Here is a 10,307-nt window from a genome sequence, read left to right on the forward strand (position 1 = left end):
TGGGCTTTGGACCTGGAGTGGATTTCCCCAACAACACATGCTCAATGAGTGTCACTAGTCCAGAGGGGGCTGGTGTGAGCCCTGAAGGCCTTCCCTGCCCGGCTCCTCTTGGCTTGGGCCCCGACACCACAACAGACACCCCGTCCGGCCGGTTGGGGGGGCGGGACTCCGAGCTGGGCTCCCCAGCAGGCATGCAAGCACGCACCTTCTGGAATGCTGAGAACACGGCCCTCCCTCCGGCCACAGTGCGGCTCAGGCAAACCAAAGGCACATGGTCTGTGGGCCCCATGTGTCTGTTTTGCATTTAAGAAAGGCTTGCCAAGAAGGGATGGCGGGATATGCATGGCCTCACCCCTGAACAGTCAAGGGGGGTCAGAGGGGTGGCACCTGGCAAAGTCTCCCCCCCACACACACTCCAGGTTCAGAGCTTGGGGCTGGGGCATCCCTGGCCCCTGCAGGGGTGGCTCTGGGCATGTATGCAGCCTGGAGACTAGTGTCACGGACTTGGGTGTGGGGAGGGCCCCAGCCCTGCAGCCATTTCCCTCCACACCTGAGGGCCTGCCTCTTGCACCAAGAAATAACCATCTGCCCCACCCCCACCCCCCAAGCCTTCCTCAAATGGGGACCCCGTGGTATCTGTGCTCCCTTGTCCAGCCAGAGGGTGGCTCTCTCTAGGGGCTCCCTGCTGCCCCCTCCCCCAAGACAACTCCCGGGACACCCCACATGGTTCTTTAGGGCCAGGAGACCACTGTCCTGGCTGGGGAGCCAGCTCCAGGCCCCAGGCATGACTGAAGAAGGGTGAGGGATGGCAGGCCTCCCTCCCTCCCAGTGTCTACTGGGGTCATGCAGCTTTGGCCTCTGACGTGTATGGAACCCTGGGGTGTGGTCAGGGGTTATTGTGGCAGGAAGGGGGTGGGCACATAGCCAAGTTCAGCCAAGTTCTGGCTTCCTAAACAGGAGCCAGCCCAACCCACCACAAGGGTCCTCAGTGCCCAGGGGCTGGACACAGCCTGCTGGGCCACCAGGCAAGCCATCACTTGTCCCCCTCTGTGTTGACCCACCCCTGCGCCTCACTCACTCACTGTACCACCAAGTGAATACCTCCTGGCCCACATGGGCAGCACCTTCCCGCCCCACACTCTGGGATGTTCAAACAATAGCAGTAGCGGGTAGGGTGCCCCCTGCACAGAGATTCAGGGTGACGACACCCTGTAATTTCAGAGCTGAGCAGCTTTCTAATTTACATAGAAGGGTGGCTGCTGGGAGATGCACTGCCTTTTGTTCCAAACTTTGAGGCAAAAATTCTGCTTTCCTTTCTTTGCCTCTGTGAGGAAGCATTACCTTCCCAGCCCACCAGGAGGGCGTTTGGGGGACATTCACATTCCGTGGCCTCCCTGCCCCTCCACTGGCACCTCAGGGGCAGAGGTCTCCTTAGGGCCCATCACAGCTGGCATGCAGGTGGCTGCGAAGGGAGTCCGCACACAGCGGGAAGCCAGAGAACCATCTCCACTGCCCCCTCCCGCAGGGGCGGCCCAGCAGGAACGGGGGGAGGGGGGGTGTTCTCCCCCACAGGAGCCTGCTGCTACCGGCCCCCAAGGAGCGGGCTGTGCAGCCAGGGGAGTGGGCTCCAGTCTGGTAGTTCTCCTGCAGCTCTGTGCCAGAGGGTCTCGTCCCTGCCCTCCCGTCCACTTCCTCTGAGAGTGGGCTCTGCGTCAGCCTGTGGCAGTGCAGCAGCTTGCCTGGGGGTGTGGTGTGTGTGTGTGGGGGGGGCGGGGTTCAAGGTACAGGCCGGAGTGTCTCAGTCTCAGGGGGGGTTGCTCAGAAGGCTGCAGGGGCTGGGCCCCCTCACAGGGGACCCTCCCCTCCCAGGCCTCTGGCTGCCACATTCCTGTGGGGGGACATTCCTGTCGGATTACGGAATTCCACCCCGTGACAAAGAGCCTGTCAGTTCCTGAACATGTGAACCAGGCCGGCTGCAAAGGCTGGACTTGATTAGAGACGGGCGGGGACATGCCCAGCGCACTCGGGGTTCCTTCCCTGGAAGCGGGGGTGGGGTGGGGGTACCTCTCTCAAGGCACTTGCGGCTACCCTGAAAGCAGGGGCACCTCTCCCAGTGCACACAGGGATACCCTAGAAATGGGAGGCACGCGGGGCTGCCCTGGAAGCAGGGGGGATCAGGGTGTGCGTGCTCAGAAATGCAGACCTGGCCCTGTGGGGGTGCAGGCAGGCCACCACAAAGGACCTTGCATAGGTAGGCTCCTGGCCAGCTGAGCGACCCCCCAGAGCCAGACCCACAGCGGCCACCTGAGCCTCCCCCTATAGGCACCCTCTTTGGCCTGGAGAAAAATGGCTTTAATTAAGACTTCTGTGATTAGTCATTTAATCAGTCATTAGAGCCACACAGATGGCTCCCATTAATGTGGTATCCTTCAGTGGGGTGGCTGCTCCACGCCCAGCCTGGTCATGGCTGCGGCAGCATCCGGGCTCAGCCTGCAAGAGGCTGCCTGCAGGAGCAGCTACGAGACCAGCCTTCTAGCCTGGCTCCTCACACCCTGAGCCACCCGTGAGGGATGTCAGGACAGCCGGCAGCCTGGTCCCATCAGGTCACGACCATTGGTCAGCCATCAGGCAAGAGAAGGGTCGGGTGCACAAGCTCCCAGCGTGTGAGGTGCACCGGACGCCTGCTCCCTGAGGCCATCGGCTGTGCCCACGGGCTCCCGTCTGTGCCACAAGCGCCAAGGCCAAGGCTCTGGCAGCAGCCCACGGGCCTGCAGGTGCCCAGCCCAAGGTCAGGAGACCCATGTCAGAGGTCCTGCTCACCCAGCGGGGCCCAGCCCGGCGGAAGAAGGAAGGGGGCCGCTCAGTGTGGCCCAATGGTGTCTGGCCGTGGGTGGACTCAGATGTGTGGCCAGCGGGGCTGCCCAGCCGTCGGAAGGCATGCACAGCCCCACAAGCTCCTAAGCCCTCTTTCAGATCCGGGGCGCCCATAACAAGGCCCCCCGCCCTCCCGCCCCACTTCCGCACACACTCATTGGGCCCCCTCTTCAGGAAAGGCCCTCTCTCGGGCCCACCAACCCTCATCATCTGAGCATTTGTGAGGGGCTCTCCCTTGGCACGCAGCCTCAACGGGCAGGGCCCTGGACTATTGTGGCCCCAGTGCGGGGGCTCAGGGGCCACAGTCCAGCTGTGACCATACCAGATGGGGCTCTCAAAGAGGCTCTGGGTGCTGCTCCCTCCTCCTGCCATCTGGGTGGTGGGAGAGCGCCAGGTGAAATGCCACTGGGTGGGCGTTGGCCTTTCGAGGGTCCCAAGAACCAGAATAGCACCCCTGCTGCCCTTGGCCCTCCTGAGGGAGCTGCCCTCTATGGAGACCATCGCCAAGAGTCTGGGGTCTCCCCCGGTGGGTGTTGGGGTGGGAGTGGGCAGGAGCAAAGGATGGAGAGGGGTTCTACCTGTTTAGAAAACGTTTAGCATTGGGCATGGAGCCTGCCACAAAGGAACAGGAAAATAAACGGAAGCAGGTGTGAGGGCTGAGCAGACAGCTGGGCCCAGGGTGTCCACCCGCCACCCCGTCCCCACACAGCAGGGCCGCTTCCTGCCTGACATAGCACGGGGATCATGACCACAGCAGATGGGGCAGCTGGCAGCCCTTAACCCTTCACACACTACCACAGGGCTAAGGCCGTCCAGACACCCCAGGGACAAGGCCCCCAGGGCCCACAGCCCACACGAGGCTGGCGGCCCAGCCCGGCCCGGCCAGGAGAACACTCACTTCTCTGCATAGGTCACACCTGTGCCAGGTAGTTCTGGGGCAGCTTGTAACCCACAGGCCCCTCTCCCAGGAGCTGCCTGGACCCCGGACCTAAACAGAGCCCCTCAGAGGAGCTTCCGTCAGCTCCACTCTGCTCCAGGTGACAACGTGGGGGCAGGGCCAGCCAGGCCCAGCCTAGCCCGCCCTGTCCTGGCCCACCCTGTCGGGGGAGTCACAGGGGAGGGGGTTTCCTGACACCCAGCAACTGAGCTATGCCTGCCCACAGGCGCACCCCTGAACTTCCCAGAGCCTCTCCAGTCTCCCCAGTGCTCTCCCACCCACCCCCAACCCCAGGCCATGGCTCTTGCTTCCGGAGCAGAGCCCTCTCCCATCTAGGGAGACCTGGGGGCTGTTCAGAAGGGGGGTGGGGCATGTCAGCTAAACAGGACACCCCCACGGATTCCCAGGTCTAACACAGTCACATCCTCAGGGAGCCTTCAGACTGCCTGGGAGAGAGGGGGCGGGGTGAATGGCAAGGCTAAATTCTGCGTAAAAGCCTGAATTGGTCTCCTCAATTAGCAACCTGAAGGACCCAGTAGAGCTGCTCCAAAGTGTTTCCGAAGCTGTGAATTCTCCTGTGGAAGCCAACTACCACATCCTCAGAGTGGCTGGTCGGTGGTTTGTACTGCTGACCTTCCAGTTAGCCGCTAGGTGCCCTAAGCACTGTGCAACCACAGTGTGTGCCTGGTTGATGGCACAAAGCCTCCTGGGGGCGGGGGAGGGCAGGGGTCTTTCATAACACCCCCGATGTCGGGCAGGCCCGAGCACAGCACGCCAGCCCTCGTGCATGTACCCTCGGCCGGGGAAGCATCCCTCTGACAACGGCCTGTGACCTCTTGGGAAAAGGGCTCCAAGGGCATAGGTGCCCCTTCTCCAAGGGTTGTGCTATGGCCCCAGCTGCCTGCCCTGAAGCCCCCCTCCTGCCAAGCACAGCCCCGCCAAACCCAAGCCAGTGACCCAGCCAAGCCCAAGCTGGTGGTGACTCATGGGTACAGAAACGCCTGGAATTTCCCAGTTTCACAAGTGACTCATGCCTGATCTTCTTCAGCTCACACTGCAAGGGAAAGGAGGGCGGTGACTACTCGGGCACCTCCTGACCCTGGGGAGCCTGAAGGTCCAGGCAGCCACAGTGGGCCATGACCCCCGAGGGGAAAACACACCCTCCCATGGCTGCATGCCGGGACTGGACCTGCCCCTCCCGGTTCCTACGACCCTTGCTCTTCAAGGGGGGAGAAGGCCTCATGGGTCCCCTCTCTGCGCCACATGGGGGAACGAAGGTCGCCCCTCCCCCAGCGGCGAGCCAGAGCACCTGGAACCCAGGGGTCTCAAGCAGAAACACAGCGAGCCAGGGAGGATGGGCAGGAGTGGGGCTCCTTGGCCGGTCAGACTCACCCTTGCCCAGTCAGGGTTCCGTCCTGTAGACCGCCGGGGTGGGTGCTTGCTTCTTCTCTCTGCTCTGGGGTCTGTTCCGAGAGTCCCCAAACCACAAACGTGAAGAATTCAAAACCACGTAACACGTGTGGTTTGGGGGCCCCCTGCGATTCCTACAGAGAGTGGAATTTAAGGCTCTGTACAATATGCCAAACAGAGGGCTTTAAAGAACTGTCCAGATGCCTTCTGGTCAGGGCCGCCTCCTGGTAGCCCCACGTACGTCGGGACAGGACTGCGCTCCGTGGATTTGCCACAGGCCTTGTCCTGGATCGCCAGGCCCTTCTGCCAAGGTGCAGCTGTGCCCCTCCCCTGGCCATTGGCATCAGCCCGGGACTCCCTGTGGCGATGGCAGGGGCCGGGGAGGTAAATGGCAGTGGCATTTTGTTTCCCCAGGCCTCCTGCAGACTAAATGTGCGTGGGGGGGGGGGGCGTGAGCCCTGGTTGCACCCCATTAAAGAGGAGCCATGAGTCCTCCCTCCCCTCAAGGTTCTGCTCACAAGAGGCTGCCGATGGGATGGGCACATTCCGCAGTCCGAAGAGGCTTCATGAGACCGACCCTGGAGCGAGGGAGCAGAGGCATCTCGTGCACCCCTCCTCCAGTGGCCATGGACATGAGGGCCCCCACTAAGGAGATCCCCGCCCGAGGGTGGACCGTTGGAAGGTGTCCACCGGGGTGGGCGAGTGTGGCCCGGATGGGCTTAGAGAGACAGGGCCTCTCCTGCTGCGAACAACCCAGAAAACTAGATGAGACTCCCAGCTTCTCAACAGCGGAGTCATCGGGCAGGGAGCAGGAGGCTGGCGGGGCAAGCCCTCCACTCGCCTGGCTCACTGTCGGACCGTCCGCAGACCATGGCGGGCGAGGCGGAGCTGGGAGTCTGGGGGAGGCACAGGTGGGAGCACCAGGGAGAGGCGGGAGCTCTTGGAGCACCGGTCAGTCCACGCAGGCAAGCAAGAAAGCCACAGGAGGCTGGGGCCAGAGCCACTGGAGGAGATCAGAGGGAGCAGGGCCTGGGTGCACCCAGGGGTGGGGACAGGGCCTGACCTGCCAGCCAGGCGGGAAAGAAACTTGGAATGCGTGGAGGAGTGGGCAGAGGACTTTCAAAACCAAAAGCCACACGTCAAAAGCCGTCCAGTTGATGTCGCCTCATCCTGACCCTCTAGCACAGGGTAGAATGCCCTGCTGCGGGCTTCTGAGACTGTGTGTGTGTGTGTGTGTGTGTGTGTGTGTGTGTGTGTGTGTGTGTGTGTGTGTGTGTGAGAGAGCTTTATATCAAAGAGCAATTGTATATTGAGAAAACATTCCATCCCAGTCCAGATCAAGTCCATAAATCTGATATTAGCCCATATGTCTGATATCAGTCTATAAATTCCTCTTCAGACTCACACAACACATGCAATGACCCCAAATGCAGGAAGGTCACAGGCCAGTGAATGGAAAGTCTTGTGGATCCAGTGGCAGTGGGAGCATCTCAGCACTGGCGTGGGTCTCTACGTGGCTCCTTCAACTCCAGGGCTCTGCCTGGGATCAGGATGGCTCCATGTGTCTTGTCAGCAGAAAGACAGAGAGAGCAGCTGTAATTCTTCACAGGAGTAGAAAGCCCGGTCTCGCTCCTGAAGAGTGGCTGGTGGTTTCGAACCTCAGACCTTGCAGCCGGCAGCCCAATGCCTAATGACTACACCACCAGGCCTTAACCCACAAAGCCAAACTCACTGCCATCGAGTCAGTGCGGACTCACAGTGACCACCTGTGGGTTTCTCAGACACCTCTTTACGGGAGAAGAAAGCCCAGGCTTCCTCCCGCAGAGCTGCTGGTGGTTTTGAAACACCAACCATGTGGATCACAGCCCTATTCACAACCACTACGCTACCAGGGCTTAGGGGAGGACCAGCTCCAGGATGACCACTGCCCCTTAGCACACCTCACAAAGCTGGGAAGAAAGACCCCAAAGGAGCCAGCGGTTCCCAAGTCACTTCAGCTCATGCCCCACACCACGCTCAGGATGCACCCGGGGCACAGAACCAACCCAGGTCTCACCATGGTGAACTTCAACAACACCAAAAAAGAGCAGAAAGATCGGCTCAGAAATTACCAGGCAGGCCAAGAAGCAAAAAAAACACCTGCCCCTTCATGAGGAGAAAACTCCATCCATCCAAACCGACCCAGACGTGGCACAGAGGAGCCCTTCGGCAGACAAGGACATCCGCTGTCGGCCCTACACTCCAGGAGCCCAAGGAAGGATTGGGCGTGCTGGGCAGCCACTTGGAAGGCAGAGAAAGGGCCGGAATCAGATGTCAGAAGCTGAAGCCGCCACCGCTGAGACGAAGGGACTCTGATGGCAAATACGACTGCAGAAGAACAATCCAGTACGAGACAGGGAGGGCCACCTACGACCGGAGCCTCCTGAATAATGGAACACCACCACCCCCCGGACAAGTAGACCGGCAATTGGAGTCTTCAAAAAAGATGGGAGGGGATGAGGAGGCAGAAATATTTGAAGCATAGACTCAGGAGTCAGCCAGAAACCCAAGAACCAGAAAGGGAGGTCAGGCAAGCCAGCGGCGAAGACGCCGTGTGTGGAAACAGAGATGAGGAGTGACCCGTCAGCAGGGACCCCTCAGCACAGCTCTGGGCAGTTCCTGGCAGCCACGGGATCGCCCTGGGACACTGGCCCATACATGGTGTCCTCCACCCAGGCTCCCGGGCTCTCTCCTCCTCCCCCAGAGCCACAAGCCTGCTCTGTCCGCTATGCCGGGTCCTCCCCTCATTCTGTGGGTCCCAGCCTCCCCAGCATCCTCTTCTGCGGCGGAGGCACACAGTCCGACTCAATCCCTACCTCACACCGCCATGCCGTACTCACCCAGGCCTGTGCCAGCAGTACCACCCCCTGTTGGCCTTCCCATGGCTCCTTCACAGCCCCGGGCCCTGGCCAGTCGAGCACAGGCCTGTCCATCAGGGCGAGCCTTTGCTGGCGCCTCTCACGGCCTCACCTCCTAGGCCTCGCCTGCAGAACCCCAGCGCACACCTCTGGGGGTGGGCCCTGGACAGGAGTCTGGGTCCCTGCGGAGGAGACACCGGTTGGGAAAGAGCTCCTTCCCCAGCCTTCTCCCCACCAGGCCTCGTCCCTCTGGCTCCACAGCTACCTGGAGCAGCCTGCCCAGCACAGCCTGCACCCGCCACGGTCCCGGCCAACCCACCCCCACCATCTCCGCATGCCAGGGCCTGGGCGCTGTCCCGGCTCTGCCTCTGTTTGCTCAAAGCCCTGGGGGTTCCATAAAAACTCCGAGGATTCTTGTAACCCGTGTATTTCTCTCCAAGCTGGCAGCCCGACAGACTCCAGTTATTCCTGCTGCTCAATTATTTATCTTCCTGTCCCCCCTTCCCCCAGAACCCTTACCACGACTCCCAGGACTGGGCCCAGCCCTCCCCCTCCCCTCTCCAAATGAAGCAATTCCAAAATCTGGTGTCTTTAATTTTTTATCACCCACACCGGAGAGGCGGGATTTAGGCTTAGTGAGGGGTCGGAAGCTGCCTGCGTCACCAAGTCCACCCTACCCATGCCAACGGGCTGTGGTCCTTGTGTCCACTGAAAGCCACTCTCAGGGACTCCTCACCCTAGCTTCTCAGCTCTGGGTCTGAGCGGATGGGAGAGTTCAAGGCACAGTCAGGCTGCCCCGCCCCCACCCCACCCCACCCCACCCCCGGGAGCCCTTGTGCCATTTGGCAAGCAGCAGTGGGACCGGGCTCCGGGAAGGCAACCATATGATGCCAGCTCCTGGTGCCCTAGCAGCTGGACGGCCCGGGGGCCAAGCCGGTGACCTGTGCCCCAGGGCACATGTGCAGGCTGGTCACAGCTCCCTGTATGACAGAAGCAAAGGGCTTCCCACAGAGAGACACAGCTCACCGGCTCCCCAACCCAGACACCGCCCTTCCTGGACAGTGCCCCCTCCCAGGTTAACTGGTATCCCCCTGCCCCCGCCCCCTCCCCATGCCAGGACTCTTCTCCCAGAACTCAGTGTAGATCAGATCCACCGTGGAGCCCCCACGGCCCTCGGGGAAAGACAGGACCACTGTGTGGACATGGCCCACGTTGTTGGTGGAACATTGGGGCCCAGGTCTGGATCCCTGGTAGGATATCTCCCGGGCAGCTATGGCCAGAGGGCAAGGGAGCCAGACAGGGCAACCCTGTGCTGTCTCCGACCCTTCGGACCCTGCCTGTCCTCCGGAGGACTGGCCTCGGGTCCTCAGAAGGGACACAGCGTTGTTGTCAGGCCTCCCCTCCCCCACCTCCACAGCATGGCCCTAAGCACGCAGGTGCCACTCACTGCTGATTGCAGGGCCCCTCCTCAGAGGGTCTGCACGGTGGGCCCCTCCCTGGTGCCCTGTGGCCCATAGCCCTTCTCTGACCCCCGCCCCCTCCGGCATCTGCTCTGTCTGTGAGGGGCGGCCAGGTTCACCCTGCTGCCCCAGGGCTGCCCTTCTTTCTACTGCAGGCAGCTCCAACCAGGGATAGGACAGCACTGTCCAAGCTGCCTAGTGGCCGGCATGGGGAGGCTTCAGCCACCGAGCGGGGAGCCGGGACAGGTCCCAGGAAGTGACTACTGGCATCGTCTCTGTCCTCCCAGGGGTGGACATCCCAGCCCCAGGCAGTGGGCTGCTCATGGGGCGTGAGCCTACAGCTGCCCACAGGGTGGGGCTGAAATGGCCCACTCCTGAGAGAAAGGGACAGCTGTGCTGGGTGTGGAAGGGGGCAGATCTCACTGTCCTCAGGGCACCTGGGGCCCAGGGGATGGGCTTCTGGGGTGCTTCTGGGCCCCGGGAGGCACCGCAAGGACACCTCCCTCTTCTCCCTGCAGGTCTGATGGGACAGTCAGAGGGAAGGGCCTGACCACAGAGGAGCTGGTGGCAACAGCAGCTTACCCAGGTAGGTGGTCGAGCCAGGCCTTGGGAAGGGAGGCCAGGGTGCACCCCTGAGCGGACTTTACCTGCAATTGTCATCCCGGAGTGCTGGGACACCCCTGCCACTTACATCTGGAGACAGGCACACCCTGTTGGACTCCGGGACCC

At 61.6% G+C, this 10,307-nt stretch overlaps 1 protein-coding gene across 1 annotated transcript in view; it reads left to right on the forward strand.

The window, feature by feature from the left end:
• Window positions 1-10,307, forward strand: part of MORN1 (MORN repeat containing 1) — an 86,671-nt gene that overhangs the window by 72,708 nt on the left and 3,656 nt on the right. Inside the window, exon 12 of the mRNA XM_045299224.1 lies at window positions 10,097-10,164. Coding sequence (XP_045155159.1) covers window positions 10,097-10,164 — 68 coding nt within the window. The remainder of the gene's footprint in view (window positions 1-10,096; window positions 10,165-10,307) is intronic.

Source organism: Echinops telfairi, unplaced genomic scaffold, assembly GCF_000313985.2.
Source record: "Echinops telfairi isolate 266 unplaced genomic scaffold, ASM31398v2 ScPeMD7_7457;HRSCAF=8495, whole genome shotgun sequence".
NCBI lineage: Eukaryota > Metazoa > Chordata > Mammalia > Afrosoricida > Tenrecidae > Echinops > Echinops telfairi.